Source organism: Pristiophorus japonicus, chromosome 1, assembly GCF_044704955.1.
Source record: "Pristiophorus japonicus isolate sPriJap1 chromosome 1, sPriJap1.hap1, whole genome shotgun sequence".
Taxonomy (NCBI): Eukaryota; Metazoa; Chordata; class Chondrichthyes; family Pristiophoridae; genus Pristiophorus; species Pristiophorus japonicus.
In genome coordinates, this window is record NC_091977.1 from 44,126,430 (window position 1) to 44,146,634 (window position 20,205).

Consider the following 20,205-nt stretch of genomic DNA (forward strand, 5'->3'; position numbering starts at 1 on the left):
CTGGTGCTTCGCTCTCCCGGGTTGACCGTCTCAGTTCGATTCCAGCCTTGCGTGAGTGTGCGGGGTCTGTTGTGGCTGACGGCTGGATGACTGACTTGTCGGGGGTGGCAGTGGCCATGTCAGGAATTGCAAGTCCATTTTTATTGAACAGGTCCGTGATGGAAATTCCGGGTTCACTGATGACCCTCGAGTTCTCTGAAGACTGCTGGTAGGTTGGTTGGTCGATGATGGTTTCTTCGTCCGACTGTTCTGGCTCGTCTGTATGCCTCAGCTTTGCCTGACCTGTGTGTTTCCTACAAGTTTGCCCATTCTTGAGCTTAATAATGAATACTCTGTTGCCCTCCTTGGCCATGAACGTACCAGCGATCCATTTGGGACCCTGACCATAGTTCAACACATATACAGGATCATTAACAGAAATCTCACGTGACCAAGTTGTGTGATCGTTATACCTTTGTTGACTTTGTCTTCTGTATTCAACATGATTATTTAAATACGGGTGTACCAGAGATAGCTTGGTCTTAAGACCTCTTTTCATCATGAGTTCAGCAAGCGAGACCCCTGAGAGTGTGTGGGGTCTTGTCCTGTAACTCAGCAGTATACAGGACAAGTGGGTCTGCAGTGACCCTTGGGTTACTCTCCTCATGCTTTGCTTGATAATTTGTACTGCACATTCAGCTTGCCCGTTGGATGCAGGCTTGAACGATGCTGACCTTACATGTTTTATGCCATTAAGTTTCACAAACTCCTGAAATTCCTGACTGGTGAAGCATGACCCATTATCGCTCACCACTATGTCAGGCAGGCCATGTGTCACGAACATGACATTGAGATTCTCTATGATTGCCTTGCACGTGCTGGATGACATGATTATGCATTCTATCCACTTCGAATAAGTGTCCACTGTTATGTAATGATGTGTGTATTGTCCCAGTACCTTAAATGTAATGTAAGTACTATGCCACACCACAGAAGGCGCTGCGGTGGGAAACCCTGGTAGTACCTGTAACAAGGACTATACAAGGCTGACCACCACACCTGGGAGGCACTCTGGAGCTGAACAATAAAAGACGAAGGTCACAGCAGTTAGACTTACACCAGACCGTGTGGAGTCAGTGATTTGTGTGCTACATACACCACATTGGCAACGAGGAAGCGGATGAACTCCACACAACCATGGCTACTCTGGACTCGCTAAAGGATTTTACCGTGCGCAATGATTGGGAGGCCTTTACGTAAAGGCTCGAGTACTACTTCACAGCAAAGGACCTGACGGAGGACACATACGCAATGAGAGAGAAGCGTAAGGCGATATTGCTCTCCAGTTGTGGAGATGAGGTTTACTGTCTCGTCAGGGGTTTGCTGGCACCCGGGAACGCCAGGGACAAGTCATACGAGGAGCTGACTGAACTCATTCGTGACCAGTTGAAACCGAAGGAGAGCATCCTCACGGCCAGATACAAATTTTACCATCACTGCAGACCTGAGGGCCAGGATGTCACCAAATATGCTGCGGACCTCAGGAGACTCGCGGCGCCTTGTGATTTTGGCGCATACCTTGACGAGGCTTTGCGGGACGTTTTCGTTATGGAGATTGGCCACGAGGGCCTCCTTCACAAGCTGTTAGCCATGGAACCCACAGTCACTCTGACAAAGGCCATCACCATCAGCTGGGCATATATGACCTCGACTTGCAGCACCAAGCAAATAATCCACAGTCTCAAACCCGGCAGGCACTGTCCACAGGATAGTGCCCACCATGGATAAAACTGCAGAACGTGGCTCTGCCCGGGGCAGAGAGCACGGACCTCGGGATCCTGGAGCTCAGAGTCCGCCGAGGAGGGCCAATCAAGCAGCACCATGCTGGCGCTGTGGAGGAAGCCATGGGGCTCACCGGTGCAGGTTCGCGGAGTACACGTGCAATACCTGCCACGTTAAAGGCCACCTTCGGCGTATGTGTAAAAGAAATCAGACTCATCGTGTGGCTGAGGAGATGAGGGATGATCCACTGTTCAGCGAGGAGCAGGTAGAAGATGATGAGGTGTTGGGACTGTACATGTGTACCAATGATTCGCCCCCAGTGATAAGTGAAGTAAAAATCAACGGAGTCCCAGTGAGTATGGAAGTGGACACGGGCTCGGGTCCGTCGTTGATGAGTCGGAGAACTTTTGATTAAATTGTGGATTAACCCAGCCGCACGACCCAAGCTGGTCCCGGTCACGGTGAAGCTGCGTACCTACACCAGGGAACTAATACCTGTTCTCGGCAGAGCGATGTTGCAGGTATCCCACGGGGACGAGATGCACGCTTTACCTTTGTGGGTTGTTGCAGGCGATGGGCCGACGCTCCTCGGCCGGAGGTGGATGGGGAAGGTCCGGGGGAGCTGGGAAGACTTCATCACTCCACAGGCTGCCGTGCCCCGGGTCCCCAGAGAGCAGCACCGACCGAGCTGAAGCTGCAGCCTCAATCCACCCACAGGCAAGTCCCAGGCCCGGGCCTCACACCGAGATCCCGCAGCCTCAGCCCCCACAGGCAAGTCCCAGGCCCGGATCTCACACAGACCCTGCAGCCCCAGCCCCCACAGGCAAGCAGCCCTGCACAGAGGGGCCTAGTGTGGGGGGGGGGGGGGGGGGTGAGCCGGCGGGGTGCTGCGGGCGGGGTGCTGAGGGATCCAGGGGCCGGCGGTTCGGAAGGGCCCCGCAGAGGAAGAGGCCGTAGGGCAGGCCCCGCCGAGGAGCTGGTAGGTCGGTCGGCGGCCATAGCAGCCGCAGGGGAGGCCGCTACGGAGGCCGCGGCAAGTGCGGCCGCTGGAGAGGCCACGACGGCCGCAGGAGAGGCGGCAAGTCAGGTGGCAGCGGAGGGGAGCGGAGGCTGCGATGGCGGAGGGCATTCGGAGCGGCGGAGAAGAAGATGGCGGCGGCATCGTGTCGGAGCTGCAGAGCATCAAAGATGGCGGCGCCCAAGGAGACGCCGCGTGGAATCCTCCTGCATCAAAGATGGCGCCTTAAAGAGGAAATGCACCCGGGAGTCTTAAAAGGGCCTTACAAAGAGGTGGTCCCCACAAAGGACTTCTGTTTGGCAGAGCGAGTCTAAAATGAGCTATGTTAATGTGAGATAGTGAATTTATAATAAGAATTACTTTTTTTTATGCTGAATGGCCACTGTATTTGTGTAAAATAATGGATGAAGTACAATTAATGATAACGGCTAACAAGGAAATCAAGATTCCGCTACCAGTCAATAACCAGTTAATGTACCAGATAATATGTACCATACTAACGCACTGTCTATGCCCACCTGCCTTCCATTGGACAAGTGTGATGTTATGTAATGATGTGTGTATCGTTGTCCTGTGTCCAGGTGGGGGGCGGGGGAAGGTGATGTTATGTAATGATGTGTGTATCGTCCCAGTACCTTAAATGTAATGTAAGTACTATGCCACACCACAGAGGGCGCTGCGGTGGGAAACCCTGGTAGTACCTGTAACAAGTGCTATATAAGGGTGACCACCACACCTGGGAGGCACTCTGGAGCTGAACAATAAACGACGAAGGTCACAGCAGTTAGACTTACACCAGACCGTGTGGAGTCAGTGATTTGTGTGCTACATACACCACATCCACCACCACTAAAAACATCTTGCCCTGCAAAATCTACATGGATCCTGGACCAAGGTTTGGATGGCTTCCACCACAGACTCAGCGGCGATTCCGCTGGTGCTTTGCTGAACTGCATGCAATTGTTGCACTGATGCATGCATGCTTCCAGCTCAGAATCAATTCCTGGCCACCATACATGGGAGCTGGCGATGGCCTTCATCATCACTATACCCGGATGTGTGCTGTGTAACTCACGCACAAGCTTCTCTCTCCCTTTCTTGGGCATTACAACGCGATTGCCCCAAAATATGCAATCTGCTTGAATAGATCATTCGTCCTTGCGACGAATGTACGGTTTGGCCTTCCCGCACATTTGCTTAGGTATGGCAGACCAATCCCCTTTGAGGATGCAACACTTTACCACCGATAAAATCGGATCCTGGCTGGTCCCGGTCTTAACTTGTTGAGCCGTGACAGGGGTTCCTTCACTCTCAAAAGCATGATTAACATTAGATCCGCCGGTTGTGGCGTTTTCACCTCCGGTGTGGGCAACGGCAACTGGCTCAAAGCATCGGCACAATTCTCAGTGCCAGGTCTGTGGCGAATGACAATCATAGGCAGATAATGCGGGATGAAGCGTTGGTATTGATACCTTTGCTCTTGGAAAACAATGAAATGAGCAGCTTATGATCAGTCTCTAATTCGAACCTCTGACCGAACAGGTATTGATGCATCTTTTTAACACCCTACACACATGTTAAAGCTTCTTTTTCTACCATGATGTAGGCTCTTTCCATTTTAGACAAACTTTCGGATGCATATGCGACAGGGGTTGAAGTTTCCCCGCTCAGTGGCTTGTTGGAGTACGCAACCAATTCCATATGACCATGCGTCACAGGTCAAAACTAAACGTTTACATGGGTCATAAAGTATCAGCAGCTTGTTCGAGCAAAGCAGATTCGTGGCTTTCTCGAAAGCTCTGTCTTGCGATGCGCTCCACACCCAGTTGTCGCCTTTTCTCAATAGCATGTGCAGTGGTTCTAGTAAGGTGGTCAATTTAGGTAGGAAGTTACCAAAGTAGTTGAGTATACCCAGGAATGAACGCAACACCGTCACATTCTGCGGCTTGGGTGCATTCTTGATGGCCTTGCTTTTCACGTCAGTAGGTCTGATGCCATCAGCGGCGATTTTCCTTCCGAGGAATTCGACCTCCGGTGCCATGAAGACGTACTTCAAGCGTTTCAGTCTGAGTCCCACTCTATCCAAATGCAACAGAACGTCTTCCAGGTTGTTCAGATGTTCCTTGAAGTCATGACCGGTGATCAGGATGTCATCTTGAAACACGATTGTTCTGGGAACGGACTTCAGTAGACTTTCCATATTCCTCTGGAATATTGCTGCAGCCGAACAAATTCCGAAAGGGCACCTGTGGTAAATAAACAGTCCTTTGTGTGTGTTAATGCACGTAAGTCTCATCGATGTCTCGACCAACTCCTGTGTCATATAGGCCGATGTCAAGTCCAGTTTTGTGAACGACTTCCCTCCGGCTAGCGTCGCAAACAAGTCATCAGCCTTCGGTAACGGGTACTGATCTAGTTTTGAAATCCTGTTGATCGTAGCCTTGTAGTCTCCACAGATTCTGACTGTGCCATCACTTTTCAGCACAGAAACAATGGGGCTGGCCCATTCATTAAATTCGACTGGTGATATGATACCTTCACGCTGGAGTCTGTTCAGTTCAATTTCAACCTTCTCCCTCATCATATACTGCACTGCCCGAGCTTTATTATGGACGGGTCTTGCATCTGAGTCCATGTGGATCTGCACCTTGGCTCCCATGAAGTTGCTGATACCCGGTTCGAACAGCGAGGGAAACTTGCTCAATACTTGGGCACATGTATCTTCCTCTGATGACAACGCCTTTATGTTGTTCAAGTCGCATCTGATTTTCTCCACCAGCTACTGCCGAGCAACGTTGGTCCATTGCCTGGAACAATCCACAGCGGTAACTCGTGAACCGTACCGTTATATGACACATTAATTAGTGCGCTGCCAATCACCTTTATCATCTTTGGTGTACGTGCGCAGCTTGGCGTTAACAGGGCTCAGCCTGGGCCTCACAGTCTTAGTATCCCACAGCTTATTAAATGCCCTCTCGTTCATGATCGGTTGACTCTCCCCCGTGTCCAGTTCCATCAATACCGGTATCCCGTTAAACTTCACATTAATCAAAATTAGTTTACTCTTGGTTATGAAGGAGTACAGTCCATACACTTCCTCCTCTGGCATCTCGGATTGCGTATCCAGATCCGCGCTAGTCTGACTCTCATCCTCCACGTGGTGTATTGTAGCACGCTTGCTCATCTGCGGACACTTGCGCTGGAGATGCCCTATTCTCAGACAGCCTTTGCAAATATATTGCTTAAATCTGCACTGCTGGTGCCGATGATTTCCCCCACAACGCCAACACGGAGAAGTTGGATACATTCCCGCTGACGGACTTTGGGCAGCCACAGGTTTCGCGAACGCAGCCCTGCCATGTGCCGCTCTGCCAAACGCCGAATCAATCGCATTTACAGTACTTGCCAAGGTTCGGTTCTTCATCGCTATTTGCTTTAGACTGCTGTCCGTCGTCATACATGATTGAGCGATCTGGATGTCCCTTTTTAAATCCAACTCCTCCACCGCCAAAAGTTTGCGCAGGATCACCTCGTGGTTGATACCGATAACAAAGAAGTTCCACAGCATGTCTGCCAACACCGTCCCGAACTTGTACGGTCCCGCTAGACGTCTCAGGTCGGCAACGAATTCCGCCGCGCTCTGGCTCTCCGATCGAACGTGTGTATAAAATCCTTATCTCGAGATGATGATGTCGTCGTCCGGCTTGAGGTGCTCCCGTACCAATGTACACAACTCCTCGTGCATTTTCTCTGTTGGATCACTAGGCATGAGTAGATTCTTTATCAGACCGTAAATCTTTGAACCGCACACAATGAGGAACGCGGCCCGGCGTCGATCTGCCGGATCGTTGACTCCCTTCATTTTGTTGGCCATAAAGTACTGGTTCAAACAGCTCACAAACTCTGCCCAATCTTCTCCCTCCACAAATCGCTCTAAAAATCCAATCGCGCTCATTTTGAAAACAACGGTTCTTGTATTCTTCGACACTGTCAACCATGAGGGACTATGGAGCATTTTCCTCAGATTCGGCTACCCTCAAAGGTTTGTCACCATCCTCCTCCTGCTCCACGCTGACATGCAAGCCATGATCCTGACCAACGGATCCATCATAAACTCATTCCATGTTCGGACCGGGGGTAAGCAAGGCTGTGTGATCGCACCAATGCTCTTCTCGATTTTCTTTGCTGCAATGCTTCATCTCACCCTTGGCAGGCTCCCCACTGGAGTGGAGCTAAATTACAGGACAAATGGGAATCAGTTCAATCTCCGCCTCCTCTAGGCCATCGAATTACAGTATGCAGACGACGCTTGCGCCTGCGCACACTCTGAGGCCGAACTCCAAGCCATTGTCAACATCTTCACCAAGGCATATGAGAGCATGGGCCTTACACTAAACATCTGTAAGACAAAGGTTCATTACCAACCTGCCCCTGCCACACAGCATTACTCCATAGTTATAAAAATCCACGATGAGGCCTTGGACAACGTGGACCATATTCCATACCTCGGGAGCCTACTGTCAACAAGGGCAGACATCGACGACAAGGTCCAACACCGCCTTCAGTGTGCCAGTGCAGCCTTCGGTTGCCTGAGGAAGAGAGTGTTTGAAGACCAAGACCTCAAACCCGGCACCGAGCTCATGGTCTACAGAGCAGTGGTGATACCTGCCCTCTTATATGGCTCAGAGACATGGACTATGTACAGCAGGCACCTCAAAACACTGGAGAAGTACCACCAACGCTGCCTCCGCAAGATCCTGCTAATCTATTGGCAGGATAGGCACACCGTCAGTGTTCTTGCTCAGGCCGTCATCCCCAGCATCAAAGCACTGACCACGCTCGATCAGCTCCACTGGACCGGCCACATCGTCCACATGCCTGACACGAGACTCCCAAAACAAGCGCTCTACTCGGAGCTCTGACACGGCAAGCGAGCCCCAGGTGGGCAGCGAAAATGCTTCAAGATTACCCTCAAAGCCTCCCTGAAAAAATGTAACATCACCACCGACACCTGGGAATCACCGGCCAAGACTGGCCAAAGTGAAGAAAAGCATCCTGGAACACCTTGAGTCTCTTCACTGAGAGCAAGTTGAAGCCAAGCGACAACAGCGGAAGGAGCGCGCGGAAACCCAGGCACCCTACCCACCCATTCCTTCAACCATCTCCTGCCCCACCTGTGACAGAGAATGTAGGTCCCGTATTGAACTCCTCAGTCACCTGAGAACTCAGTTTTAGTGTGGAAGCAAATCATCCTCGACTCCGAGGGACTGCCTAAGATGATTATGGTGAATGGTTGGACAATTGGCAGTTTGAAAGTACCATTGTAAGTGACTTGGGCTACTTAATCTTGCAGGAACTACACCCTAGCCCTGTAGAATTCCCTTCCAAATCTCCTTTGCTATGCTACTTCTCTCTAAGTTATCAAAAGCCTATCTCTTTGGCCATTGCCTTCAATCTTCCTCCCCTAATTCCTTCACATCTTTTTCAATGTCCACTCCCTTCAAAAACACTGTGCGTTCTTAAAATATATAAATCAGTCATGTAACAAACTGTATAAATTTAAGTTGTTTTTGTTGTATTTAAATGTTGTATTGTAGAATTCTGTTTTGAAAGTCAGTTTGCAAAGTAGAGAACTGTGTATAATGGTTACCTGGTCCATATGCCAGAAAGAATCCCCTCATATCCACCAAATCATTGTCATAGCCATGCCATCCGTGCTGCCAACCCTTTTTGCTCCCGGTTTCATTGGCCCAATAAGGCAACTTTTGTTTATTCTGAAAGAAGAACACCGGTCACCTTGAGCTGCTAGGGAATAGTCAGAAGATGAAACTTTTACAGTGACTCTCATTGTAAAAATACACAGGAAGTAATATAACTGAAGCTCTAATCATTTCAACAGATTTGTAAGCTATGTGAAATTGTTTATGCCCCAGGAAAACACTGTTCCCAAAAGTTTGACCTTGGCCACACTGTTGGATAGTCATTCGTTTTAGCAGCTATTGGGAATAATAGACTTGTCTTATGGGAGATAAAGGGAACAAGTGAATGTTATTTTGAACTGATCCATCTGGATTTTGAGTGCGTATCTGATGATTCCTGAAATAGACACTGGACAACAAAAGTCTGTTTTTAAAGTAAAAGTTTAAACAGTGGCTTAATAGTTTTTTCTTTCCATATCCCAGACTGGTTTAACAGACTATTTCACTAATGAGGGAAATTCAGATTTCAAATCTGCGTAAATGTAGTCACCTTTAACTGTAAAAGCGACCTTTTTGAAACAGTATTAGGTGACACTAATCAAGATTTAGTTTTATGATTGGGGGTGAATAGCAATACCCAAGAGTCTTCTCCCAGAAAATAATGGGACAAATTTTTCTGTTCCTGCACCGACCTGATTTTCACTTATTTAAATGGAGGGAGGAGGCTCATGTGGAGCATAAACACCGGCAGAGAGGAAAATCAGGCAAGGAGGATTGCACACCACTAATGGAGCCCCACCCCCATCCACCACATTTTCATTTGCAGTACAGAAACAGACCTTTCAGCCCAACAGGTCTATGCTGGTGTTTATGCTCCACACGAGCCTCCTCCCTCCATTGGATTTCTTTACGGACATACTACCCTCTTTGCCCAATTTTCCCCTCTGCGTTGCACCCCGGCGATGGAACAGGAACATCTGCTTCAAAGACAACAGTAAAATTAACATCCCAACCGATGATTAATGTAAGAATCATGCGGCACTATGAGGAATTACTTTTCACACCTAACTTGCTTGATGTGGTTCTAACAACTGCCTACTCTAACTCCATGTTTAACTTCATGAGCAGAACAATGAGCTCAGAACCTCAGAAATAGTCATTCAATACTAGTTGACATCAGCTTAACACAACTGGTCAAAATCCACTTACAGCACAGAGTTTATTACTGCAATCCGCACAACAAAACTGTCACCATTCCATGCAGCATAATTCTATAATCCAGATGACAGTGAAAATCCTACAGCCAATTTAATCAGAGCACAGATCAGTCATTGTCACAGCCTCGATACTGTTCAGACCTGCCAAGACAATGACAAATAGTCTGTTGTCCGATTTATGCTCTTGCACAAGTATAAACCGAGTACTCACTACATTGATACTTGAGAGCCCAAAGTGTGACTGATAGTATATAACCATCTTTCACATGGTGCATCCATCTATTTGTCCGGAGCTCCACAAGTCTTTCTTTCTCATACAAATTTCATGCTTATTAGTCCTTTGCACTTTGGGATTGGAATGAACATTGTTCAATCTTAAATATATTAAGCCAGTACAATTCAAATGTTACTATAGAAAAGCTGACTGTAATTACATATCATTTGCAGCACAGAATCATGCCATTCGGCCCAACAGATCTATGCCAGTGTTTATGCTCCACGCGAGCCTCCTCCCTCCATTTAAACAAATGAGTGAAAATCAGGTGGGTTTCTTTAAGGACATGCTAACCTCTTTGCCCAATTTTCCTCTCTGTGTTGCACCCAAAAACATCTGCTTCAAAGGCTATAGTAAAATAACACCCAACCAGCGATCAATATGAGAATCAGAAATGCCTCTGCTTACATTTATGATTAAGCTTTATGATTAAGGAATGCAACCATGTCCTAGAAATTGTAAGAGTCCAATGAACTTTAACAATATGAAGTCCTCCCTTATGCATGTTCAAGTCTGAGACTATTAGCAGGGCTGCACACTACTGCTGATAATTCTGTTTAAAGAATTTGATTGCACTATGTTAGCAGCCACCAATACCAAGGAAAATAAATATTTTTGCCGCAGTTACATCAACACTTCTGTTAATATAACTTCAGTACTGTTTCACATGGCAGTGCCATTATCAATTGGAGGAATTTGAAACAACTGATGAATAAGCTGAATACTTCATACAAGTACTTCATACAGTACAGTAGCATTTTATTTTTATTCATTCTGGGATGAGGCCAGCATTTATTGCCCATCCCTAATTGCCCTTGAAAAGGTGGTGGTGAGCCGCCTTCTTGAACCGCTGCAGTCTTTGTGGTGAAGGTACCCCCACAGTGCTGTTAGGGAGGGAGTTCCAGGATTTTGACCCAGCAACGATGAAGGAACGGCAATTTATTTCCAAGTCAGGATGGTTTGTAACTTGGAGGGGAACTTGCAGGTGGTGGTGTTCCCATGCGCCTGCTGCCCTTGTCCTTCTAGGTGGAGGAGGTCACAGGTTTGGAAGATGCTGCTGAGGAAGCCATGGCGAGTTGCTGCAGTGCAACTTATAGATGGTACACATTGCAGTGAATGTTGAAGATAGTGGATGGGGTGCCAATCAAGCAGGCTGCTTTGTCCTGGATGGTGTCAAGCTTCTTGAGTGTTGTTAGAGCTGCATTCATCCAGTAAAGTGGAGAAAATTCCATCGCACTCTTGACATAGAAACATAGAAACATAGAAAATAGGTGCAGGAGTAGGCTATTCGGCCCTTCGAGCCTACACCACCATTCAATGTGATCATGGCTGATCATGCAACTTCAGTACCCCATTTCTGTTTTCTCTCCCTATCCCTTGATCCCTTTAGCCGTAAGGGCCACATCTAACTCCCTTCTGAATATATCTAACGAACTGGCCTCAACAACTTTCTATGGTAGAGAATTCCACAAGTTTACAATTCGCTGAATGAAGAAGTTTCTCCTCATCTCAGTCCTAAATGGCTTACCCCTTATCCTTAGACTGTAACCCCTGGTTCTGGACTTCCCCAACATCGGGAACATTCTTCCTGCATCTAACCTGTCCAATCCCATCAGAATTTTATATGTTTCTATGGTGCCTTGTAGATGGTGGAAAGGCTTTGGAGAGTCAGGAAGAGAGACACTCACCACAGAATACCCAGCCTCTGACCCACTCTTGTTGTCACAGTATTTGTGTGGCTGGTCCAGTTAAGCTTCTCAATGGTGACCCCCAGGATGTTAATGGTGGTGGATTTGGCGACGGAAATGCCGTTGAATATCAAGGGGAGGGAGGTGGCTAGACTCTCGCTTGTTGGAGATGGTCAAGGCTTAGCAGTTGTGTGGCGCGAATATTACTTGCCATTTATCAGCCCAAGCCTGAATGTTGTCCAGGTCTTGTTGCATGTGGGCATGGACTGCTTCATTATCTGAGGAGTTGCGAATGAAACTGAACACTGTGCAATCATCAGCGAACATCCCCACTTCTGACCTTATGATGGAGCAACTGAAGATAGTTGGGCCTAGGACACTGTCCTGAGGAACTCTTGCAGCAATGTCCTGGGGTTGAGATGATTGAGCTCCAATAACCACAACCATCTTCTTTTGTGCTAGGTATGACTCCAGCCAATGGAGAGTTTTCTCCCTGATTCCCATTGACTTCAATTTTACTAGGGCTCCTTGATGCCACATTCGGTCAAATGCTGCCTTGATGTCAAGGACAGTCACTCTAACCTCACTTCTGGAATTCAGCTCTTTTGTCCATGTTTGAACCAAGCCTGTAATGAACTCTGGAGCTGAGTGGTCCTGGCGGAACCCAAACTGAGCTTCAGTGAGCAGGTTATTGATGAATAAGTGCCGCTGGATATCACTGTCGATGACACCTTCCATGACTTTGCTGATGATTAAGAGTAGACTTAGCCAGATTGGATTTGTCCTGATTTTTGTGGACAGGACATACCTGTCAAACAGGGCAGTTTTCCACATTGTTGTGTTTTCCATATTGTTGGGTAGATGCCAGTGTTGTAGCTGTACTGGAACAGCTTAGCTAGAGGCACGGCTAGTTCTGGAGCACAAGTCTTCAGCATGACAGCATAGTGATTAAGGACTCAATTTTCCCCAGTGATTTGCGCTATTATTTTGGAGCAGGCTGCTTTTTTTGGCTTAAGTTGAAAACCCACAGTTTCCCCAATCAATTTGCACCAGTGTAACTCAATTACGATTTTTTTAGGTCAGTTTTTTTTTCAGCCAAAGGGGACGTAACCAGCCACCTACGCCAGTTGTGGCCATTTAGGGAAGTTTGGCCAGCTGACAGTTACTCCAGTTGTGCTTAGGCCAGCGTATGTGGCCTCTGCAGTAAAACCTTCCAGAGAGTTAAGGAAATCGGGGCAGGTAAGGAAATCGGCACAGCAGATGCGCGAACACACTGAAAGAATTGAAAAACACATAGCAGCAACTTACCTGCAACCCAGCCCGAAGGCTGTCCGGTCCCATTCTCGATCGCCGGTTCACACACACAATCCAGAGAGAGAGAGAAAGACAGAGAGGAGAGAGAGAGAGAGCGAGAGAGCGAGAGAGACTGGCAAGCCCTTCGGCCGGGGTTGGAGATAAGTTGCTGCTATGTGTTTTTCAATTCTTTTAATGTGTTGGGAGCTGGCTGTATTCTTCACTTTGCAGCCTCAGCTCGCATTCTGTCCCTGGTTACCGTGTCAGCCTGATCTTTTTGGCGCAGATCAAGGCACCACCCCCAAAACTAAAGCTTGGGTTACGCCACGCCAAAATGAAGAAATCCAACGGAGAAACTTAGAATTTTTTTTTGGCGTATTTAGGCCCCAAAAAATTGGGCGTAACTCTTCAAGTATGCCAAAAAAAAGCTTTGGGGAAAATTGAGCCCTATGTTACTAGTAATCCAGAGGCCTGGACTAATGATCCAGAGACATGAGTTCAAATCGCACCATGGTAGCTGGGGAATTTAAAGTCAGCTAATTAAATAAATCTGGAATAAAAAGCGAGTATCGATAATGGTGACGATGAAACTCCCAGACGGTCATAAAAATCCATCTGGTTCAGTAATGACAGTTAGGGGAGGAATTCCTGGATCTGGCCTATATGTGACTCTTAACTGCCCTCTGTGTTTCAAAAAGGTGGCTGACCACCAACTTCTCAAGGGCAATTAGAGATGGACAATAAATGCTGGCCTTGCCAGCGACGCCCACATCCCATGAACGAATACAAAAAAAGCTGTTCATCTCAAATGCTAGATCTGAAAGACAAACAAACCATCTGATTTATGAAAACAAAATTGGCAGTTCATGAAGTACATACAATAGCAAAGATTTTATGGCTTACAAAATGAATTTATTTCATTGTACCTCGGTAATGAACCAGCCTTTTTCAGCAAGCAGAGTAAGTGGTGCTACAAACTTGCCACCTTTATAATGGTATCGGTCTGGAATTTCATCTTTCTTGTACACACTAATCATATTCACTTTTTTCAAGCTGCTGTACAACTGGTGAAATCAAAGAGATCATATTGATAATATACAAGTGAATTACCTAATTTGAAATACCTTCATCAAACTGAAGTTCCTACCATTGTTAAAAAACAGCATTATTAATGATTTTTACAAAATAGAATCATAGAATCATGGAATTGTTACATCACAGAAGGAGGCCATTCGGCCTATTGAGACCATGCCGGCTCTCTGCAAGAGCATTTCCGCTAGTCTCACTCCCCCGCCCTTTCCCCATAGCCCTGCACATTTTTTCCTTCAGGTACTTATCCAATTCTCTTTTGAAAGCCACGATTGAGCCTGCCTCCGCCACCCTCTCAGGCAGTGCATACCAGATTCTAACCACTCACTGCGTAAAAAAGTTTTTCCTCATGTCGGCTTTGGTTCTTCTGCCAATCACCTTAAATCTCGACCCTCTGCCAATGGGAACAGTTTCTCTCTGTCTAGACCCCTCATGATTTTGAACACCTCTATCAAATCTCCTCTCAACCTTCTCTGCTCTAAGGAGAACAACCCCAGCTTCTCCAGTCTATCCACGTAACTGAGGTCCCTCATCCGTAGAATCATTCTTGTAAACCTTTTCTGCATCCTCCCTAAGGACTTCACATCTTTCCTAAAGTGCGGTGCCCAAAATTGGAAACAATACTCCAGTTGTGGTCGAACCAATGTTTTATAACGGTACATCATACTTCCTTGTTTTTGTACTCTATGAAGCTTTCAATTCAGAACAGTTATAATTGTAGAGTAATCATTTTTGTTCCTGCACAAGTTTCAGTCCTACAATAAAAACTAGAGAAGAAACTAGTCAACAATCTGAAAATCAGCTGAGTTGTGTGACAAGTCAACAGCAAATTGCAGTCAGCTGCTAACTGTTTTTATAAGAGTGGGGAGCTGACTTGAAAGGAATTTTAAATCTTCTTTATTCTTTGTGCACAAATAAGTGAGAAATTAAATGTAAAATTGTCTGAGATTTTACTATTTACATCATAAAAATCATTATAGGTTGATTTGGCCAAAAAGGCACGGTCGCTGATGATAAAAGTTATGCAGCAATTTTGCTGACCTGATCTCAAGACACTACAATTTGTGCACTCACACGATACAAATTTCTTTCTTCAAGAAAATCACGTTAAAATCTTCACACATCTTGCTCCCCAATGACTTAATGTGCTGGCTGTTGTGATACTGAGATATGCAGACCAGCAAGGTTCCAGGTTTATTTCTGTATCTGTACTGAATTAGTTGATTACAGCCAATATGGTAAGAACATAAGAACACACAAATTAGGAGCAGGAGTAAGTCGTACCACTCCTCGAGCCTGATCCGCCATTCAATAAAATCATGGCAGATCTTCGACATCAGCTCCACTTTCCAGCCCAATCCCCATAGAGTCCTAAAACCTATCTAGCTCAGACTTGAATATAATCAACAACTGAGCATCCACAGCCCTCTGGGGTGGAGAATTTCAAAGATTCACAACCCTCTGAGTGATGAAATTTCTTCTCATCTCAATCCTAAATGGCCGACTCCTTACCTTGAGACTGTGCTGCCTAATTCTAGACTCTTCAGCCAGGGTAAACAGACATTTTTGCAAGCATGTTTTGCAAGGCCAGCATGTATTGCCCATCCCTAATTGCCTTTGGGAAGGTGGTGGTGAGTATCTACCCTGTCAAGCCCTCTCAGAATCTTGTATGTTTCAATGAGATCACCTCTCATGCTTCGAAACTCCAGAGTATAGGCCCAATCCATTCAATCTCTCCTCATAAGACAACTCTCTCATCCCAGGAATCAATCAAGTGAGCCTTTGTTGCACCGCCTCTAAGGCATGTATGAGCTTCCTTATGTGTGGAGACCAAAACTGTACACAGTACTCCAGCTGTGGTCTCACCAATGCCCTGTACAGTTGCAGCAAGACTTCCTTAAGGGCCAAAATTGATGGCCTTACTGCCCACTGCTGTCGACATTCCTCCTCGAGTTACGCCCAGTGACAGTTTCAATTTGGGCTGGAGCGGGCGGAAGGGGAGAACCGGCGGGAACGCACGCTGATGTCAGCGGACGGCCAAATGGTGCAACAGACCTCCTGCCCGCCGAGATGCCAGATTAGTGCGGGGAGAAGTCGGTGCCAGAATGAGGGTGGGCCGCTGCGAGGAGGCTGGTCTGTCCCCGACAGTAGGTATGAAGAGTTGAACAAAAAGGTTAGTAAACAATTTAAAAAAAATTTCTTTACAGTGACTTACCTTGATGGGGTCCCCTGAAGCTGTTGCAATGTTTTTTAAATTTTTTTTAATGCTTTTAATTTGCAGCTCTTTGACCCTCCATGGGCCCGACTCCATCCTCGGTGGCACTTGGGCATCAAGCGCCTTTGCCACCGAGAATGAGAGCTCCCGCCCACTGCTGCCCAGATTGGCGGCGTTAGTCCCTCTTTTGCCGCTGGCCGCCCTTTCAAGGACCTTTTTGCCGAAAACCCCACCCAGAGTACCGTCAGGTATCTTGACGGCCATCGGCAGTCCTTTGGGCAGCCCTTGCCCGTCACCAATTTCACCTTACTCTCATACTACAGCCCCCTTGCAATAAAGGCCAAAATACCATTTGCCTGCTGTACATGCATGTTAATATAGTAGGTAGTAGGGAGGCTACAAGTAGAATCATGGAGAATGGAGTGAAATACCAGACACTTGAACCGTACCCCAGCACCAGGCAACACCTTAACGTGCGGACAATTTTTTTTTAAATTGCAAACTTACCTGATCAATCCTGCTCGCTCATTTCTGATCACGTAACGTGGTCACATTTTGAATTTAGAAAAAAAACATCATTTTAAATTAACTTTGCCAATAGTTTTCACAAACCTATGTAATATCGCCAATCTTACACCCCTAATAAGGAGCCGCGCTTAAAGGGAGCATGGGTCAAAATATTGATTGCACAGTATTGTAGCCCTTCGTACTCTTCTAGTACGCTTCCCCACTCGAGCATGAGATTGGCAAATTTACCCAACACAGATCAAATTGAGTAAGTTTAGAATCTATCCTCAGACACCTTGTGGTTATACACTGCAATTACTTTATTGCCTACCTCATTCAGTTTCCCTTCTTTAGGCCATAGGCTCACCACAGACCCTCGATCCAACATGGTCAATACATCCATCATGTTTATATACTTATCGAGTTCAATGACCTTCTCCATCCATAAAATGTCAGTCATTCCGTGGTCCGAAAACAGAATAACATTCAAGTCATTCTGGAGGCCTATTTCCTGTGAAAGCGTAAAAGAATATGTTCCGGGTTTGGTTAATCTTTCCATATGTTACAAGAAGAAGTTATAAACAAGTTGCAGCATATTTTCTGCCTCTTGTAGAACCATGCCGAAAATATTAGAGCGAATTTTGTTCTGAACATTTCCAGGATTTTCTCTGTTTATTTCTGAAGTGCATCATCTCAAAGTGACGCATATCATGCAGCTGGGCCTGATTTGCGCTGGAGACGAGTGAGGTTTCACGTTGCTGCGAATACTCAGAGAATGTATGCTCTGGTGCAAACTGTGCCCCAGTTCAGCTGCATGTCTTGCATGAAAGCTCAGCAGTTTTTCTCAGGACCCTGAGGCACAGCCGGACAATTGCTCTTGCAAGACCACCTGAGTGAGGCTGCCCAGTGCCACTAACCATGCTGAAGCTGGTGTACATAAGAACATAAAAAATAGGAACAGGTGTAGGCCATACGGCCCTTTGAGCCTGCTCTGCCATTCAATAAGATCATGGCTAATCCGATCATGGACTCAGCTCCACTTCCCTGCCCGCTCCCATAACCCCTTATTCCCTGGGCTTTCTCAAAATTGTAATTTTAAAGTTTACAAAAACTTCAGTAGGGGTGATAGCACTGCTTTCCCGCATGTGCGTTTTAAAGAATCGCTGCACGGAGCGCTGGTTTTCCCTCACGCCACTGTGATACAAGCAAGCAGTGCAATGAAGGCTTCCGGTTCATATGGCCGCTCAACAGAAACATGCGTCACTTCAAATAGAAGCAATTTGGTAATACAGTGGGCCTCAATGCCTTGGAATCGGCTCATTCATTGCATATTGTAAGCTCTGTGAGATGTAAAAAAACAAGCGGTTTTAATCTGTCAGCATTTGTTATGGTCTGGTCCAACTGCCACCAATAGCAAACCATTTCTCTCATCAAAACAAGCAGCATGATTTAAGTTAACCGGATCTGTTAATTGGCTCAATCGACGTTATTAGTTCACAAGAAAAACATTAGCACCATGTTGAACCTACATTGGAATATGTGAACTGACATTGTTAAAACCGTGTTGCGGAACTGGAGCTGCGAGTAGATTCACTCTGGAGCATGCACAATGCTGAGAATGACGTGAATAGCACGTTTAGTGAGTTGGTCTTACCGCAGGTAAAGGGTACACAGCCAGATAGGGAATGGAAGACCAACAGGAAGAGCAGTGCAAGGAAGTTAGTGCAGGGGTCCCCTGCGGTCATCCCCCTGCAAAACAGATACACCGCTTTGGGTACTGTTGAGGGGGATGACTCATCAGGGGAGGGCAGCAGCAGCCAAGTTCATGGCACCATGGGTGGCTCTGCTGCACAGGAGGGCAGGAAAAAGAGTGGGAGAGCGATAGTGATAGGGGATTCAATTGTAAGGGGAATAAGATAGGCATTTCTGCAGCCGCAATCGAGACTCCAGGATGGTATGTTGCCTCCCTGGTGCAAGGGTTAAGGATGCCTCGGAGCGGGTGCAGGACATTCTGAAAAGAGAGGGTGAATAGCCAGTTGTCGTGGTGCATATAGGTACCAATGAATAGGTAAAAAAATGGGATGAGGTCCTACGAGGCGAATTTAGGGAGCTAGGAGCTAAATTGAAAAGTAGGACTCAAAAGTAGTAATCTCAGGATTGCTACCAGTGCCACGTGCTAGTCAGAGTAGGAATCGCAGGATAGCTCAGATGAATACGTGGCTTGAGGAGTGGTGCAGAAGGGAGGGATTCAAATTCCTGGGACATTGGAACCGGTTCTGGGGGAGGTGGGACCAGTACAAACCGGACGGTCTGCATCTGGGCAGGACTGAAACCAATATTCCAGGGGGAGTGTTTGCTAGTGCTGTTGGGGAGGAGTTAAACTAATATGGCAGGGGGATGGGAACCTATGCAGGGAGACAGAGGGAAATAAAAAGGAGGCAGAAGCAAAATATAGAAAGGAGAATAGTAAAAGTGGAGGGCATAGAAACCCAAGGCAAAAAACAAAAAGGGCTACACTACAGCAAAATTCTAAAGGGGCAAAGTGTGTTAAAAAGACAAGCCTGAAGGCTCTGTGCCTCAATGCGAGGAGTATTCGGAATAAGGTGGATGAATTAACTGCACAGATAGCAGTTAACGGATACGATGTGATTGGCATCACGGAGACATGGCTCCAGGGGGACCAAGGCTGAGAACTCAACATCCAAGGGTATTCAGCATTTAGGAAGGATAGACAGAAAGGAAAAGGAGGCGGGGTGGCGTTGCTGGTTAAAGATGAAATCAATGCAATTGTAAGGAAGGTCATTAGCCTGGAGGATGTGGAATCGGTATTGGTGGAGCTGCGGAATTCCAAAGGGCAGAAAACGCTAGTGGGTGTTGTGTATAGACCACCAAATAGTAGTAGTGAGGTTGGGGACAGCATCAAACAAGAAATAAAGGATGTGTGCAATAAAGGTACAGCAGTAATCATGGGCAACTTTAATCTACACATTGATTGGGCTAACCTAACTGGTAGCAATGCGGTGGAGGAGGATTTCCTGGAGTGCACTATGGATTGTTTTCTAGACCAATATGTCGAGGAACCAACCAGGGAGCTGGCCATCCTAGACTGGGTATTGTGTAATGAGAAGGGACTAATTAGCAATCTTGTTGTGTGAGGCCCCTTGGGGAAAAGTGACCATAATATGGTAGAATTCCTTATTAAGATGGAGAGTGACAAAGTTAATTCGGAAACTAGGGTCCTGAACTTAAGGAAAGGTAACTTCGACGGTATGAGGCATGAATTGGCTAGAATAGACTGGCAAACGATACTAAAAGGGTTGACGGTGGATAAGCAATGACAAACATTTAAAGATCACATGGATGAACTTCAGCAAATGAACATCCCTGTCTGAAGTAAAAATAAAACTGGGAAGGTGGCTCAACCATGGCTAACAAAGGAAATTA

General features: G+C 46.6%; 1 protein-coding gene and 1 long non-coding RNA gene across 2 annotated transcripts in view; one reads left to right on the forward strand and one right to left on the reverse strand.

Moving 5' to 3' along the window:
* Positions 1–20,205, forward strand: part of LOC139278806 (uncharacterized) — a 64,397-nt gene that overhangs the window by 10,102 nt on the left and 34,090 nt on the right. The gene's annotated exons all lie outside the window — the stretch shown is intronic.
* enpp6 (ectonucleotide pyrophosphatase/phosphodiesterase 6) overlaps positions 1–20,205 on the reverse strand; it is a 100,306-nt gene that overhangs the window by 708 nt on the left and 79,393 nt on the right. Inside the window, exons 5-7 of the mRNA XM_070897875.1 lie at positions 17,093–17,272; positions 13,877–14,014; positions 8,430–8,553 (exon numbers count right to left, since the gene is read on the reverse strand). Of these exons, the coding sequence (XP_070753976.1) occupies positions 8,430–8,553; positions 13,877–14,014; positions 17,093–17,272 (442 nt within the window). The remainder of the gene's footprint in view (positions 1–8,429; positions 8,554–13,876; positions 14,015–17,092; positions 17,273–20,205) is intronic.